Source organism: Eubalaena glacialis, chromosome 2 (assembly GCF_028564815.1).
Source record: "Eubalaena glacialis isolate mEubGla1 chromosome 2, mEubGla1.1.hap2.+ XY, whole genome shotgun sequence".
Classification (NCBI taxonomy): Eukaryota; Metazoa; Chordata; class Mammalia; order Artiodactyla; family Balaenidae; genus Eubalaena; species Eubalaena glacialis.
In genome coordinates, this window is record NC_083717.1 from 67,664,841 (window position 1) to 67,682,681 (window position 17,841).

Consider the following 17,841-nt stretch of genomic DNA (forward strand, 5'->3'; position numbering starts at 1 on the left):
TAGAACGGTGGCTGGCACAGTACGTGCTTAATGATGTGTACTGTCGTGGAATCTAATGACTGGATCACGTCCATTTCCCACGTACAACTCATGCATAACTCACCCTGGCCTCCACCTTTACCTCCCCTCTGGCTACTCCCCAAGTGCGCTCCCCACCTTCCCAGCTCCTGACCCTCTATGCTCAGACCTCCCCGGACAACCTGGAAGCTCCAGAACATTTCAGGAGTGACCCTGCCCTTGTCTTTACTCATCTGTGCCTTCCCTCCTCCACCCTTTCCCAAATCCTACTCACCCTTCAAAGTCAGACTCAAACACCACCTCCCCTCGGAAGCCTTGTCCAGTCTCCCAGGGCTCTGCGGCCTTCAGGACCTGTGTTCAGTGCTACTTCAAACACTCCATCAGTGTCTGTGTCTGCCTCCCAGGCAGAATTCAACTTCCTTAAAGGTCAGGGAGACTGGTCCCTTCTGTGTGTCCCCCGAGGCCGCACAGTGCCTGGCATGGAGCAGGTGCTTAGTGGATGGTAGTTTGTATTAAGACTCAGATTGTTCTAATGCTAAGACCTGTTATTAACTGTTACCTCTTACAAGGTCCACCACAGGAGACGGAACAGCAAGCCAGCCCTGGAGCTGAGAACAGAAGCCCAGCCCCAGGGGCCAAACTGAGGGCAGGGATCCAGGTTCCCTGAGTGTGGACAGCAGATGATCTGAGGCCGGCCATGAGGCTTGGGCATGGAGCCACAGACTTCCACATCTGAACACAAGGCTGATCCCACTGTCAAGGAGAAGCGCTGCCTGCAACCCCCAGGGGATGGAAACCAACACCCCCGTCCCCTTCCTGGGAGGAAATCCGGCCAGCATTCTCAGGGACATGGGACAGCAGGGCTCAGCTGAAGGAGGAAGGAGGGAAGGGGCCACAGGGTGGGCCTGGGTCCCAGAGCACCCCCTCTGGCCTGACCCCACACGCCACAGCTGAGCCCGCCAGCGGCACTGGCCACTCAGTCCTTCTCCTGGTCAGTTCTCTGGCCTTGAACACTGCATGGCTGGGACTTCTGCATGGTACAATGCTCCCTACACCCCTTCCTACCCCTTCACTGCTTCAGAGCAAGCCCACTCCACAGCTCATCTGACTCTCCAAACACTATCAAGGGGCAAACAGAACTGGACTGATACCCCAGAGAGGTTAAGCAACTTGCCCAAGGTCACAGAGCATGTTAGAAACAAAGCCCAGAATAGAAACTAGGCTGAGATTTCAGTTGTCATTTGGAGTCACCAGGAAAGCATGTGCTGAAAGGCTTTCCTGGGGCTGGAGGCAGGAGGTTGAGAGGGCTTTGTCGCCTCCAGAAATCCTACTCCCCTTTATTCTGCAAGTACACAGGCTCTGTCTGGCTTCAAACCCAAAGAAATCTCTGCTCACTGGCTCTCAGACTCAGGAAGCAGCCCATTCCCTGTGGCTTCTTTCCTGGAAAATGCATTCAATAAACAGAGCTCCTTTCTCATCTTCCTGCATAAATATTTCAGGAGACTAAGAAACAAACAGATCTGTGTTTGATCTGCTGGCCACTCACAAAGGAGGGCTCCTCTATCCCAGGCAGGACCCCCGCCCGCTCCCCAGGCACTGCAGTGTCCACCAGGCCGTGGGAAATACAAGACGGCAGGCAGAGCCACTTTCCTAGGGCGGCTCCTCACCTGGGTTGGGGAACCTGGTGGGAGCCGGAGAGCAGAGCCCAGTTTTACCAGAAGTGCCCCTCCCCTCACCACTTGCCATTCCTAGAAATGGAGAACATGGTCTGCCAAGAGTCTCTTGTTCCTGGGGACGCTTCAGTCGCTGCTGCCCAAGAGCACACGGCAGGGGACAGGGGGTTCCGCACAGACAGGCACCGCCTAATGGGGAAGGGGGCGCAGAGCCTCCCAGAACAGGTGGACCACAGTCTGGCTGGAGACCTCGGCAACTTATCGGGCCAGTTCCCCCAAGCCTCCTCAAACAGTCCTCTTATTTATCCATTCAAACACTCATGGAGCACATTATTCTTGGACCCAGAACATTCAGCGGCTCCCCACTGCAGACAGGACTCTGACTTCTCAGACTGTCACCTCCTGTGCTTCCCAACCTTGCCCCACCCCAGCCTCCCAACCACATCTCTCCCTGCCCAAGTCATACTCCGCACTCCAGTCAGCCTGGTTCCTCCCTTTCCCCCACGAGTCTCTCCCTCTCCTAAATGCTGTTCTATCTTTGCCTTTTCTCCTCTCTTTCTTTTCTCTTGCCCTTCTCAGGATGGTGCATGCGCCACCTCCTCCATGAAGCCTTCCTTGACCATCCCACCCCACAGTGATCCTGCCTCTCCCCTGAGCTCCTTCGTGGTTCGCTGTCACCACTGCCTCCCCGGGGACTGCTCCTGTGACACTCTCATGTGTGAGGGCTTATCATTCCAACTCAGTTACAAGCGTCTAGAGAGCCAGGCTCTAGCTCTTGTTTCAGCCGAGTGTCTGAGGATGAGGGCTGCGTCTGGACAGGGCTGCTCCAGAAGGAAACTCAGCTCTGAAGAAATTTTGATGCCCAGGCCCTACCTCCCAGAGATTCTGATTCTGTTGTTCCGTAGGGGGGGGCGGGGGGGTGCAGGGAGGACCAACTACATAATCTGCAGGACCGCTTGATCAAAAATTATGAAGAATTTCAAGACAGTGCCAGCAGAATACTAAACCAAGCATCGCACAGGTCACACCCCTGTGACACTGACCCTGAGCACAAGCATATAAACCTCCCCAGGTAGTCTGCAGCCAGCATTAGAATCACCGCTAATGGCAACGAGGAGCCACTGAAGATTCTGCACCTCTGAGCTCCTAAGACAGTGCACGCATCTGCGTCTCCTTCACCTCTGCAAGCCTGGGCTGCCTGGGGCACAAGCAAATATTTGTAGAATGAATGAATATATGAATGGATGGAGAGATATGGAGCTGGAACCAGAAAGCTGAGAAGAATCTTTTTTCCATTAAAAATGTATTAAATTATTAATATTTATTATTAATAAATAGAATAATTATTCCTTTATATAAAACCAAACATTAATGTTTTAATATTCCTATATTAAAATAGATCCAACATGCCGATAGCACACAAGTCTTCAGTGTTCAGCTTGTAAAATTTTTACACATGTACACATTCACCTAACCACTTTCCAGAAGGTTCTCTTGTGCCCTATCCCAGTGAATACTACACTCCCAACCCCCAACCAGGTCACCACTGAAAACTGGAAAGAATTTTCATCAAAGAAGGACTCTGGCTGAAGGGGGCAGAATCAGCACAGGGGAGGGTGTATTAAAGAGATGTGGAAGAGGCTGACTCATAAAATTCCCTTCTTGTGTGTGGAGGGCTGATGTTTACACCAAATGGGAGGGGGTAGGCACAAAGGTTCAGATAGGCTGAGTGACTTGCTCAAAGGCACAGGGCAAGCCAGGGGCAGAGCTGGGACTCGAACTCTGGTCCTCAACCCCCAAGTTTCATAAACCCTCAGCAGTCTGGAGTGAACGTGTGTGTGTGTGTGTGTGTGTGCGCGCGCGTGTGTGTGTGTGTGTGCGCGCGCGCTGGAGGACACAGCTCAGAAGGAGACTCTGGCTGTAGGGTCTGGGAGAGCTGGCGGATGGTAGCTGGGCAGCAACAGGGCATAAGCACATCCGTAAGCTCACTCCTGCACCCAGCCTCGAACCAGGTGATACTATCCTAAGCTAGTTGGGAAAACTGAGTCCCAACCAGAAGGGATCAACCCAAGATCACACAGCCACACGGTGTCAGAGCTGGAGTTTAAGCAGGGGGCTCCAAAATACCATTCCAGGAGTCTTCTCACCAGGCCATAAGCAAGTCTTCCTAGAAGGAGACTTAGGGCCTCTCTGCCCCCTCCCCACACCCTGTCTTCTCAAGCCCAGATTCAAACTTTCTGGCAGCCCGAGGCAGATGAGAAAGGCCAGAACCATGCAGTGGTCCCAGCCAGGGGTATCTCCTTGGGGGAGAGAGGGGCACGTGCCGCGCTCACCCAGGCACGGGAAGATGCCAGCAGGAAATCTGGGTTGGGGGCCCGGAACCCGCACTCCTACCTCATGATACGTGGGCTTTGTCAATGCCCACTCGCCACTCTGCCTCCAGGGCAACATGGGTTGGGGTGGACCATCTAAAGTGCAAGTCAGGGCTTCCCTGGTGGCGCAGTGGTTAAGAATCCGCCTGCCAACGCAGGGGACATGGGTTTGAGCCCTGGTCCTGGAAGATCCCACATGCCGCGGAGCAACTAAGCCCGTGCACCACAGCTACTGAGCCTGTGCTCTAGAGTCCGTGAACCACAACTACTGACCCGTGTGCCACAACTACTGAAGCTCACGCGTCTAGAGCCCATGCTCCTCAATAAGAGAAGCCACCACAATGAGAAGCCTGCACACCACAACAAAGAGTACCCCTGCTCGCCACAACTAGAGAAAGCCCACGTGCAGCAACGAAGACCCAACGCAGCCAAAAATAAATAAATAAATTTATTAAAAAAATAAAAAAATAAAGTGCAAGTCGGACCACATCACTCTGCTGCTTAAAACCCCTTGGGGGCTCCCGGCACCACCAGGGGTGAAGTTCACGTTCCTTGGTTGGGCAGCCCTGGCTCCCCAGCTCCTGCCTGCCTCCCAGCCTGTTCGTCACTTGCCGTCCTACCCTTTCCACCCAGCAGCATCCAACTCGCCTCTCTCCTGGAATAAGCCAAACCTGCGTCCCCCTCCATGCCTTTGTTTATGCCAGCCCTCTACCTGGAATGCCTTCCCCTCCCTTCATCCACCTCTGCCTACTCATCCGTGACAGCTGAGATGAGATCTCTTCCTCCAGAAAGCGTCCTTGGCCCCCCACCCCGTCCCCATGGCTTCAGAGTTCTGTGCTCACATCTCCACTCCCCCGCTCACCGGCCACCTTCTCCACATCCCTGCGGCCGTGTGTCCTTCTGAGCCACCATCTCCTCCACGAGACTGCGCTCCCCCAAGGAGGGGACAGCCTGGGTTCATCCCTGCATGCTCAGTGCCAAGTGCTTTGGGCCTGGCACACAAGTGCTCAGCAAATGTTTTCTGAATGAATCTAAGGCCTCATTTTATTTTCATAAGGGTGAGGGGTGGGGAGGGTGGTCGGTGGTCAGGGAGCAGGGCGGCCAGGGTGGAGAGATGCACAGAATAAAGCTGGTCGTCCTCTCCACTTCCGTTCCCTGGGCAAAACTGGCTGGTGGTAAACAGCTCTCTCCTCCTGTCTCACCTTCCCCCTCAGGAGCCTCTCCTGAGTCTCATTGCTTAGGGTCTTGCTATCAGCAAGCTAAGGCATCATCCCTCCCAGGGGAATTTATATTTTAATAACATCTAGAAGGCCCAAAGGAACTGAATTCTACAGTGGCTTCTGGGCCTGGTGACTGGGAGGGTATTCTTTAAAAAGCAACCACACAGCAAGATCAGCCGTCCACTGCCAGGCCAGCGCACCGCTAAGTTTCTGCATGTCCATGGGGCTATGTAATCAGACGTACCAAGCTCAGGTCCCAGCTCATCCTTCCCCACTGTGTGCGCCAGGGTGAGTGCTGCCCTCTCGGAGGCTCAGTCCCCCCACCTGTAAGGTGGGAATGACAGCAGGGTGCGGGGGACCGGGGGACCGTGGGATAATGGATGTGCACTGGCCGGTGTTGGGGGGCAGGCTCAGCAGAGCAGTGTCATTCCTGCTGCTTTTCTAAAGCAAAGGCCCACAGAGCTTGCAGCTCCCACGGCCAGCCCCAGCACTCTGGTCCTCCCCGGGGCCTGCAGAGGCTCGGCTTTGTTTGTGGCTCCTGAGCCCCCCTCTCCTCCCCTCCGCCCACTCTCCCTTCCTCCCTCCCTCCATCCCTCCAAGCCAGAGTTCCAGGGAAAACTTTGTCTGGAGACTTCTCAAGCCAGTGATAAGGGCTGGCCAGAGGAAAGCTCTTAGCAACCCAGACTCCCAACCCAGAGGCCCTTCTAATGGTTTCAGAGAAACAAAAGAGGGAAAGATTGCCTGCAGCTCTGCGTGCCAGGTGGGCCGGCTTCCAGGAGGGAGAGTGAGGTTCACGGGCCGCTGTGGAGGCCAAGGTGGCGGCCTGGCATGTAGCACACATGGGCCACCAGATCTGGGTAATCACAGCCCCACGGCCGAGCAGAAAGAGCCTCAGAAGTCGTTCCTTCTGCCTTTGCCACGGCCTGACCAGACCCTGGGGCAGGCTGCTCCTGGCTGGTCACTTGGGGAGCCAGTCCTCTTCATTTGGGTGCCCACTGTCAACTAGACTGAGTTCTGAAAGTCTACTTTCTGGAAGTTTCTCCCACCCCCACTTCTGAATCAGTTGTTGGCCTGATTTCTAGTAGAAGCCTAGAAAAACCCACTAAACTGAAGTTCATCCAACCCAAACCTGCCACTAGGCAGGAGGGAGCCCCAGTTCCTGCTCAGCCACTAGTGCCCCTTTGGGTAAACCTTCTGGGGCCTCAGTTTTCTCCTCTGCAAAATGGGGGAGCCCATTACATCTCTTTAGAGTCCCTTCCAGCTCTAGCAGTCCGTGGATCTATAGGAGTAAGGACTTAGCCCAAGCAGCAATATCCAGGGAATAGTCTAGGCTTGTTTCAAATTCTGCCCAATCTCGCACCTTTACACCAGGTACCCCATGGTCTATATCACACCTTTTCTACCGTGCATAGTCCTTTGATGAACACTGTGAAAGGTACTAAAAAGAATCACATGTAATCCCTGGCCTCAGCAAGCTCATAATTAAGGAGTCAAGGTTCATGCTCATAAAGCAATCAGCAAACAACATAACACCTTGGGCTTTTATTTGTATCTGGTGTAGTGGAGACTGGGTGCTACAGGAGCTCTTAGGACAGAGAAATTAACACGGATGCAGACCCTGAAAAGGCCAGTTTAACAGGACAACTCAGGCCCTGAAATAGCCTCAGTGCATAACTTGAGTTTGTCCTCAGATATAATAATGATTAAGGCAGGAAGGGAGATCCCTGGGCTTTCGAGGACAGATGTGTGATAATAAAAAGTTATCAGATGGCTCCTCAGGTACACAGAAATCCCCTTTCCCAGAATTCCAAATTTCTCGGAATCCCAAATTTCCCCATGCATTCCTGCAAACTGATCTTTCACCTGGAGGTTGGCAGGGCAGGTAGAAACAGCATTATCTTTATGAAGTTCAACAAAAAACCTCAAGAATTAAATCATTTTGTCCCCATCCACCAACACCTTTCTTTTCATCAGCTGTTCCATATCTTAGAAATTCCGCCAGATCCCAGATCATAAAGCTGTTAGTTCTGAAATCACACTTAAGGTGTTTAAACGGTTCGCTGTAAATGCTTCAAGCTACTAGAGCATATTCCTTTCCATAAACCTAAAGGAAAAGCAAGTCTGAGCCCCAAAGGCATAAGGACGCGTCTGGAGCAAAGGTCAAGGTCACTTACCACTGGGGACAGGATGGGATCTCTCTGCCCAGAGACCCAGGCAGGACTGTGCTCTGGGACCCATCCTCCCCAGCCTTCCACAGGGAGCTGGGGCTTGCAGGTAGTCAGGATGATACATCAAGGTTCGGATGCTTTATTTGGCTCACTTTTCAAATGAAAGCAGGATGCCCAATTTTTACTGCCAGATTATTTATCCCAAGCGTATTAAAACATCCAAAATAGAATAGGAAGAGAGAAAAACAACTTTTTATCTGCACCCAACTAGCCTGATGGAGTAAAAACAGATAGAGGCTGTTTGGAAGAGATGAACTCCACTTTTTCATACCAACAGAGTATGAATCAATTCTGAAGTCAGGACTACAGCGCAGGAGAAATGGGTTAGCTATTGGATGGAACTGCCAAACTCTGAAGGCCATGAAACGCTGGTGATGGGAGGGGGCGGGAGGGAGCGCGAATTAGACATGACAATAACCATCCCCTTCCATGACATCTACGAGCGGCTTACCTACACATTACAGCACCCTAGTAAGGTTGAGTCCTAATTCCATTTCCAAAGATGAGAAAACAGAGGCTCAGAGACGTTGAGGGACTAGCCCAACGTCACAAGGTAAGAAAAAGAGGCAAGAGCAAGGCTTGGATCTTCTGCCTCCAGGCCCCCTGGTCTGGTCCCATGTTTTGGGGTCATTCCAGCCTGATGGAATGGCAAGCCAGAAGGCCTGGGAGGTAGGCTCAGGTCCTCCCCAGCTTTGTGACCCTAGTAAGTTACCTCACTGCCCTCTCTGGGCCTGTTTCTGCTACTATGCAAATGGGAACAATAATAGCACAGACCTCAGAGGTAATCAGGAAGATTAAATGAGTAACTACATATGAAACAATTTTTATGTGCCTGGCATAAACTAAGCACCCTCGAAGGGTTAGCTACATTTGTTGTTGTTTATTTCACTGTCACCTCCTTGAAAGCAGGGACTTAACACCTGGTGAAAGGCTCCAAACAGCCTACTAAGAAATTAGTATTTATTACGATTAGGAGTCAGTCTCATATTCCTAGAAAGTGTGGAGTTCACGAAGGCAGAGGGCTGGACCACACGACCTCAGACGGCTCTAGAGTTAAACCCTGAGCATGGGGGCTTCTTCCCAGGGATTAGCGTGATCACCACCCAGAATGAGCCTCCCCACATTCCCATCTGCGGGCAGCCAGAGCCTCCCACAGTGTCACCATCTGTCTCACTCAGGGGCCAGTAAGTTTAAGCCTGTGAAAAATGTTACCTTCTCTGTGCTCAGGCAGGGCAGAAACCTAAATGCAGATACCCAACAGACTTCTAACATTAAAAATTCTGCATCTGTCCCTATGGTTTTACTGTAAAGACCAAGGCCCAATCCAGATAATCAGAAAGGTTCAAAAAACAAAATCGGTCATAATTGGGCCCAGTAAAAATGGAAGGTGGAAATTTTCCTGCCAGAGCAAAGTTTCCTTTTGGAAAAAAAAAAAAAAAAATGACCCCTCCCCAGAGCTGCCTGCGAGCCAGGAGGGCCCCTGCCCTCACTTACACAGCCCGGGGAGGCCCTGGGAGGGCAGGAGAAGGCTGGGCAATGACATGTGGCACTTCCACACCCCTCAGGTCAGTTTAAGAAGTGGCCCAGTGACAAGCCATTTTCAAGCTGCAGGGAGGAGGAAGGAAAGAGTGCCAGAGTCAGGAGGCCCAGGTCTGGACCCATCTCTGTTCTGCCTCACTGGGCGAGCTTTTGCAGCTTACTTGGCCTCTCTGTGCCTGATTCCTCACCTGTAAAGTGGAAATAACAACAGTAATCTGCGCCATGAAGTCTCTCTGATGATTAAATGAGCCAATACCTGGGCTGAGCCCTCACCAATGCCTGGCATGCAGGAAGTGATCCTGGAGAGTTGTTTTTGACTCCAGACGTCTGCTCATGCTGCCCTGTTCCCTCTGCCTGTTATCCTCTCCTCAGCTCCCCCCATTTCACCTGCTACCTCCTACTCATCCTTCATGATTCAGCTAACAGTCACTTCTGAGCCCCCTGATTAGGTCAGGCCCCCTGCTATTATTCCCAGAGTTCCCTGTACTGCTCATTTCATAACCCCCAGGACACTCACTGTCAGCATTTGTTTAATTTTCTGTCTTCCCGATGTTAATAGCTAACACTAACTGCCAGGCATGTGGTAAGTGCTTCACACAGATCAGCTCATTTAATCTTTATAATAATCCTTTTAAGTACTACTATTATCAATCCCAATTAAAGGATGGGGAAACAGATGTTCAGAGAGGTTAGGCAACCTGCCCAAGAACACACTGCAAGTAAATGATACAGTGCCATCTGTCTGACTCGAAAGCTGGCATTCTTAAGCACCCCTTGGGAATCAAGGGCCATCTCAAGAGAAGGCTGCTTCTGGTAAGGGCTGCAGGCCTGGACCACAGACCTGCGTTCCCTACACAAAGCTAGCTTCACGGAAATGAAGAAAGCCCTGCCTCTGCCCCACCTTGTTCTGCTGCTATGCTGGCCACCCTACCTATAAGCAGCCTTATCTAATGCCAGATACCATGTGCAGGATGTCTTCCTTACCCAGCACCATTCCCCCAGTCATTCACATTGTTCCCAGCTCCAGCAAAGGCCACAGGAAAGTCTGAGCATGATACACCCACAAGTGTCACCCTCAAGGCGAGCACACCTCCATGGCAGGGCCACAGACACACAGACAGAAGCCCTACACTTTGGGGGTAGGGGCTGCAGAATATGACAGAGCCCAATCAGGAGAGGCCTGGAAGTCAGAGTAATGTGTGCTCTGGAGTCAGACAGCCCAGGTATAGATCCCTGCTCCCCCACCCACTAAACCTGCAACCTTGAGCAATTCACCTACTCTTACTGAGCCTCAGTTTCCTCCTCTGGAAAATGGGATCATCCAATAATAGAATCAATCTCATGGTGAACAGAGTAAATGCAATCATGCCCGCCCAATGCCTGCTTAATAACTGTTATTCTCATCTTCACAGGATGTGGACCATTATGTGATCAGATTGAGAAGGTTCTGGCTCAAAGTCAGAAGATGTGGGTGTGCATCCCGGCTCTGACCCACATTAGCTCTGTGACTAGGGTGTGGTCATCTCTCTACTCAGAGACTCTGTTTATTCATCTGTAAATAGGGGGAACCCTCCCCACCATGGGATGGGCAAAGGGATTCACTGCAGTAACCCATGTTTGTGTTCTGTAAACAGGACAGTCGTGAGCAAACCTGGGCGCCTCCCATCGCTGTGTTAATTAATTGGAAGGAGGGTACCAGCCAGAAACCAATTACCAAGTCCCTCCAGGGGCCTCTGCGGGGGGCAGGGGGGAGGGAGAGAGGAAGGGTGAGTGGCAGCTCCACCCCCAATCCCCCCCTCACCTCCCACCCTACTTGTGCCTCCTTCGCAGCTGGTCCCACACTCCAGGCCCACATAGGAGACGCTCATTCTAAACAGCTTCTTTTCATGTGGAAGCCACCGGATTTGCATCTGTCCTTCCCTGGCAGGGCCTGCTCCCAGCCAGCTGCTCCGAGCTTCCCAGGCTGCAGGCAGCTTGGGGCTGGGGCCTGAGCCTGCGGGGTACACGGGCAGGGAAAGGAAGGGAACAGAACGAGCTGATCAGAAGAGGGAAGGAGAGGGGGCTGGGCACAGAGGGAATTTGCAAATTCCCTCATCTCCTGGACACCAGACAAATTCTGTGGCCAGCGTATCCAAATCAGAATCTGGGCTGCCCCGGTGCCAGGAGCCGGCGGCAGCTGAGGCCATGTCTGCTCCAGGCTGGCCAACTCGGGAGAGAAGTGGAAAAACTCACTCCATCGCTGAGCTGCCAGGGTCTGATGCTGCCAGGCCATTGGTCCAGCCAGCGTCCGTACACTCAAACTAGCCGAGCCCATGTCTGTGCTGACTCCACAGGCTTGGCTGGCTGTGGGGTGATTCTGGGGCCCTGGGGAGCCTCACAACCCTTCCCAGATGCCTCTAGGCGCTGCCATAGATGCCAAGGTGGCAACACCCCCAGCCAAGAGAACACAGGGCCTCCGGGCACACTGATGAAGGGAGTAACTCACCAGAGCTTTTCTGGAGAGTGAGGGAGAGACAGCAAGGAAGGAAAGAGCCTGTATTTACTAAGCACTTATAGCATGCAGCCAAGACCGGCCTCTCCCAGCTTGTGTCCACTGGACCTTGACACTCCTAACCCAGGACGCTGAGATACCTCCTTCCACATCCATCTCCTCAAAGGTCCTGGACAGCAGGGGCTGTGGCTATGCATTCTGTGACCCTAATGCCTAACACAGGGCCTGGCCCAGAGCAGGAGCTCAGAGGGTGCTGGCTGAACGAATGAGTGTATGTTAGCTAGATACCTTCTGCACGAGGATGCTAGCGATCTGGAAAAAGCACTGCGAGGAAGGAGGAGGCATAGTGAGTGCATGGAGTGTACAGAAGGCAGAATCCCCACACTACCCCTACGTGTCTGGGAGCTGGGTCTGTGCTGGTACCTCTCGGCCTTTTAACTGAGGCTCTCTCATCTCTTCTCGCAGTAAGAGCCAGACAGGAAAAACGTGCTGGGAAGTGGGATATCTGGGGGTCCAGGCATCCTAGGTAGACTGGATCTGGGTTCATGAGTTGAAGCAGAAGGGCTTGTAACCCCCTCTTCCCTATCCTGACCCTGGGCTCCCTCACACCCGGACCCAAATAAGGGAGAGGCTGCCCAGCAGAGGGAAACCCAGACACTAGCAGTCCAGGCTGGGGCGATGCAGGGGGGCAAAAACACCTGCCCCTGCTCGGGCTGCCTGAGGTCCCCCCTCACCGGGCAGCCGGGCAGGAAGAGCACTGACCACAAGTCAGGAGGACCCAGGTTCCAGCCCCTCCAGCCTCAAACTTGCTGAGTGGCTTTAGGCAAATCACGGTTCTGCTCCCTGAGCCTCAGGTTCCCTCATTTGTCAGCGGAGAGAATTGGATGATTTAACTGCTTGAACATTCTGTTCTCCTATAAGCTGCTCCACAGGGGCCCTAGAGGCATGTGATCTTTGCCAAACAATTAACTGTTATTAGCTACCTGGGCAGGACAACACCGTCCTATCACATTCGGCAGGAGCCAGGGGCTCCCACCAGCGAGCTGAGCTCTGCTGGAACAGGGGCAGGAGAGGAAGGCTGACCTGCAGAAAGAAGGGCCAGGGCGCGGCTGACAATACTGCTTGTGGACCTGGAATCGACTGCTTAGAGGGGGATGCTGGCATCCGGTGTCCTCTCTTTGCCCACATTCCTTCTCCTAAGTCCTTCCTAGGTGCAGCAGGCATTCCTGCTGCCCAGGGTACTTTGTTCTTGGACCCCTGGCCCCCTGAGCTAGCCTGGGGAACTTGGAAAGCACTGAGCTCAGTAGCACCTAACTTAACAAGGCACACCTGGGAACAAGGCTACCCAGTCACTAGAAGCCACCACCTTCCTTACCTAGAAGCCGCATCTCTGGTCACATTACAGACAAAAGCCAAGAAATCACTCCAAAGGACCCCTGAGCAGCGAAAAGGAGGTGGTAAGGCCTACGTTACAGCTCACAGGCTTTTCTTATAGCCTATTGACTAGTACTCTACACACATTTCTAATATATTTTGTTCTGTTTTTCCAGGTGAGGGCAATTTAGAAACAGCTATTTAGACACACAGAAGCACTGCTAAGTGCTAAGTCAGGTATATGACTGAAATGGAATAGAGACAGAAAAATTATAAAAATCAGGCACAAGGATTCGAAGAATAAAATCATCTGGAATAAAATCATCTTGTTACTGGGAGGGCCGCCTTCACTCCCTCACCCTTGACTTGCCCTACGGAAGGACACTGGACCAAAACTGGGAGGAGGCTGGGCCTTGACCTCCTGTGGATATCTGCAGGCTGGGAAGCTGCATGTGGTCCTTCCCTCTCCTCTCTCGTTTTTCTTCCTTTCTTCTCCTCCTCATTACATAAAGAAACTAAGGCAGCTTACTAAAATACACACAATAAAATACAGTTTAAAACATAACCAGGAAAAATGCCATCAGGCTAGAAGGTCACAGTTCAAAATCTGCATGGCTCCGAGTCTCCAGTGTGTTAGGGCAGGAGCCCCTCCAGAAAACCCGCAGGTTTTATATGCAGCCTCACCAGCTGTACCCCACAATGAAGGGGGCTAGGGGTATGTATGAGAGGGAGGGTGGCAAATGGAAAACAGAGCCCCTCCGCCCCAAGGAAGTGCTACTGAGGATCTAGCAACTGACCATCTGGTTTCCTCTTCTCCACTTTCCAGGCTCTCTGAGCTAACAAGATTGTCTCCTACAATCCAATCCACACCTAACCCTGGCCCTGAGGATCTGCCCTGCGGGGGGTCTGACACAAAGGCTCAAAGCAAGGGGCCAAGGGGCAGGAAGCTGGGGCTTGCCCAAAAGGGGTGACTCTGCCTAGAGGCAGCAAGAGCCAGCAAGAGCCGGGGCCTCACCCTCTAATCCATTCCCTCCCCAGCCTACCACCCCCCTAAGCAGTGATCCCACCTCCCAGACTCCCATTAGGGTTCTTCTTGTAACCAGACCAACTCCAGAGAAAAAAGAGCTTCCTGGTCTCCATCAGAGCTGACTTCCTTGCCAGAGTTGAAGCTCTCCCAAAGCCCCGCAGAAGGTGGAACCAATTCCTGCATTTCACAGATGGGAAAACAGAGGCCTAGAGATGGAAGTGACTGGTCCAAAGTCACACAGCCTGTTAGTGGCTGATTTAGGACTAGAGGCCAGGCCTTCAGACTCCCAGAGCACTATGGTTTCTTCTCAAACTCAGAGAGGAGCCTCTACCAGCAGGCTTTTAGGCCTGCCCCCAGGCCCCTCCCCTGCAGCCCTCTTGCTCCTCCAGCCCTCCCCACTAGTCTGTGAAGGCTGGCAAAGGAAGAGAAGACAGGGTTAAGGTGGGGGTTTTATTTAATCCTCTGAGCTGGCTTAAACTGATGCCACATTGGTTAGAACAGGAAGAGAGAGACAGAGGGATTTGGTGGGGGATGGGGCGGAAGGGGGTGCCTTAGTGAATAACCACTGGATACCAAGAGGCCAGGCCTGCCAATGGGTTTAACAGATAGGTACTCACCTTCATGGACTCCCCAGCCCAGGGCCCAGGCCTCCAAGCAGTGCCCCTCTACCACTGGAATCACCCAGTCTCCAAGGTGCAGGGCAATGGAAAGATCACAGGCCATAGATCGGGATAGGCCTGAGGGCAAACCCCAGCTCTGCCACTTACTCACTGTGTGACCTCAGGCAAGTTACTTTACCTCTCTGAGCCTCAGCTTCTTCCTCTGTTAAAGGGGCCTGATCACACCTTCCTTGCAGGCCTCCTAGGAAGGAAGGCTGCCTGAGCTCACATACATAAAGAGACACAGGGGAGGCATCGAGTCAAATCTCGGTGCTATTATTACAAATCTCACATCCTTTATCTCTCATCCAGGCCCATCCATTACTCTTCTACTCCAACCTGCTTACGTCTTTGACATTAATAACCTTAATGACAATAATCCTTCCCAGCCAAACAGCATTTGTATCATTTCAAACCACTAAGCATCCTGCCCCCTGTGGGTCACAGCAGCCCTGCCAGTAGTAGCCAGAGCTAAGGTAGACCTTCAGCCCCCCAAGGTCATCTTCCCACAATGTTTCCAAGTCCTGATTTCGGAATTGAGCCCAAAGACCCTGAATGAACACGCTGTCTTACGGCAGATCTCAGGGGGGCATGGGTAGCCCCTGGCTTATCACATGGAGCCAGAATCACCTCTCCCATCACTTCCATGGCTGACCCACCATCTGGCCCACTGCTCTGACCGCAAACAAGCTGCCCTTCCCACTTTGGCCTCCACCTCTCCAATTCCGAGAGCCAGCGGGGCAGCTGGTGGAGTCTGGCCTTGGGTACATGGCTCGACAAACCCAAGGCCAAGCCCAGGCTGTGATCTCCTTACCCTGACAGAGCTCTCTGAAAAGTGTGGGTTCACACCCTTGATTTTATTGGTTCTTCAACTGCCCGTCATCACCCCCAGGGTCCATATTATCATCCTAATCCTCACATTCCACAGGAGGAAACTGAGGGCCAAAGCAGAAGGGCCCAGCCAAGGTCACCCAGGGGATTTGGGATAGCGCTGGAGAGTGAACTCAGGTCTCCTAAACCCTGGACACTTTCCACTCTCCAGGGCTGCTTCCCACTTAACTCTTTCTTCCCCACAGCCGGGAAGCTCCCAAAGTCTCTCCAGTAAACCTGGGCACCTATAACAAGGTCCAAGAACTCTCCTCCAACGTGTGAGCTGCCACTGTGCGCTGCTCCCTTCCTCACCACGGTCCCTCCCCATGTCTTCAAGCCGGCCACTGCAGAACCTTTCCCATCCCGGGTAGCAACTCCTGGGACTGGGGAGCACCTTCTCCACAGGCTGCCTTTGGAGTGGGGCCAGAGTTCCTGGGATGGGCGGCAGAAGCCGGCAGGTGGGGTGGGCTTTCACCTCGGCTGGCCTCCTCAGGGCGGCAAGCCCATTCCCACACCCACTGCCCAGCTCCAGTCCCTGCCAGCGACGCTCCCCGCGGCCCGCACCAACAGGGACCCCACGGAGCTGCCCCACACTGCTCTCCAGGGGTTAAAAATGCAGCATCCTAAACAAGGGTTAAAAATGCAGTCCTGGGGTTGAGCCGGTGCGAGGGATCCTGTCCAAAGCACAGCAGCTGCCAAAGCGGCATCCTCCCCCTTCCCTCCGCGGTCCTCGGGGGCCGGAGCGACTCGGGCGACTAGGGGAGCAAGAGAAGCGCACGCAGCACCTTCCCGACACCAGTGCCCCCTCCCCACGCCCACACCCCCGCGCCCCCCGCAGCCCAGGCCGGGGGCTGCAAGCGCTTGCGGGTCCCGGGCGCGGCGGGCGACGGGCGCTTACCTTTGTGACAGTCATGCAGAAACTCCGGGGCGGTGCGGGGGCGCGGGCGCGGCGTGCGGGGGCGGCGGCCGGGGTCGGCGGCGGGCCCCGGGAGGCGGCGGGAAGGGGGTCCGGCGCGGCTCGAGCGCTCCCCGCGCCCCGCGGGAGGCTCAGCCGAGCCTGGGGGCAGCACTTCGGGCGGGCAGCGCGCAGGGACCGCTCGTCGGCGCTCGCCCGCCGCTCGTCGCTGATGTCAGCCCCGAATGTGCATTTATAATAGATGAGCCTCCTTCGCCGCAGGAAGGCGAGGCAGGAAGAAAGGGAGCGAGGGAGAGGGCCCGGGCTGGGGGGCGGGGGGAGGAAGAGGGGCCGGGAACTCGCTACAAAGGAGGAGGCGGAAGGAGGAGGAGGAGGAAGCGCACGCCCGCCCGCCGCCGTGCCCCGCGCCTCCGGGCTCGGTCGCCGGCCGCCGGGCACCGCTGCTCGCGAAGCCGGGGGCCGGCGCCCAGGCCCGCGGCCTTAACCCCTTCAGGCCCACGGCCGCCACGCGGCTGGGCAAGGCTGGGTCCTGGCACCTGCTGGGTGGGGGGTGGGCAGCGACCCGGGCTCTCGGTGCCCTGTTGGCCCCGGGACGCTGGTGAAGTCACACCCTAGACGGCCGAGGCGCCGCTAGGGCTGAGAAGACCGCCGGGCTCGCCCCCTGGAGGTTCGCAAAGTCGGCCAGGAGTGCCGCGCTGCTGGCGGCGAGGGGCGTGGCAGCCGCCCGCCCGGAGCTCGGCCCGCACCCCTGCCTCGCGCAGACCTCGACCCGAGGGGCGTGGGATGGGGCGGCGCCAGCACTGGTCTGAGTCTCATTCCCGCAGCGAGGCGGTGGCCCAGAGGGGCTCGTAGCCAATTTTACAGAGGAGGAAACTGAGGGGCAGGGTGGGAAGTGACTTAAACAACGGCACGCAGCCGGGCGGGCGTTTCTCCAGGAGCCCGCTCTTTCCTCGTCGCCGCAATCTCTGTACCGAACCCTCTGTGATAAAAGCTGCGTTCTAGAGAGAGGACGGGCCCTGCCCCAGGTGTGTCTGTACGACCCCTGCGTGCGGCGCGGCTTTGGGGGAACACAGGTGCGTCCTCTGTGGCGAACTAATCCTGCCCTGGGTCACACCATATCCTGGAGATGCTTCAGGGACTTGAGGGACAATCACCTGAAAGTGTCCCCGCAAGTCTTCTGAAACGAGTCCTCCTCCCGAGTACCTCAGCAGAACCGGTTTCGGCAGATCCTGAACCGCTGAGACTGCGGAGGGGCGGGGTTAGCGGAGATGGAGGCGGAGGGATCGGCTACGCATCACAATCTCCCTCCACGCCCGGAAGTGCTGGATTCCTGCTTCTGATGATCATGCAATTCAATTAACTAGACGACGTTGTCGCTGTGGTGCGCACACCTGCTCTGTGGAAGGTGCCGGAAGAACAGAGAGGAGATCGGATGGCTGCCTTCAAGGAGCCCC

General features: G+C 54.5%; 1 protein-coding gene across 2 annotated transcripts in view; it reads right to left on the minus strand.

Moving 5' to 3' along the window:
* CORO2B (coronin 2B) overlaps positions 1 to 17,620 on the minus strand; it is a 139,995-nt gene extending 122,375 nt beyond the window's left edge. The window contains exon 1 of one of the 2 annotated variants that reach the window (XM_061180144.1): positions 17,542 to 17,620. Coding sequence is in view for 1 of the 2 variants with exons in the window: in XM_061180147.1 (XP_061036130.1) it covers positions 16,370 to 16,384 (15 nt within the window). In the remaining variant the exon portion in view is untranslated. Of the gene's footprint in view, positions 1 to 16,369; positions 16,821 to 17,541 lie in introns of those variants that run through there. The other variant, XM_061180147.1, reaches the window with a different exon arrangement.
* Between the last annotated feature and the right edge of the window lie 221 nt (positions 17,621 to 17,841).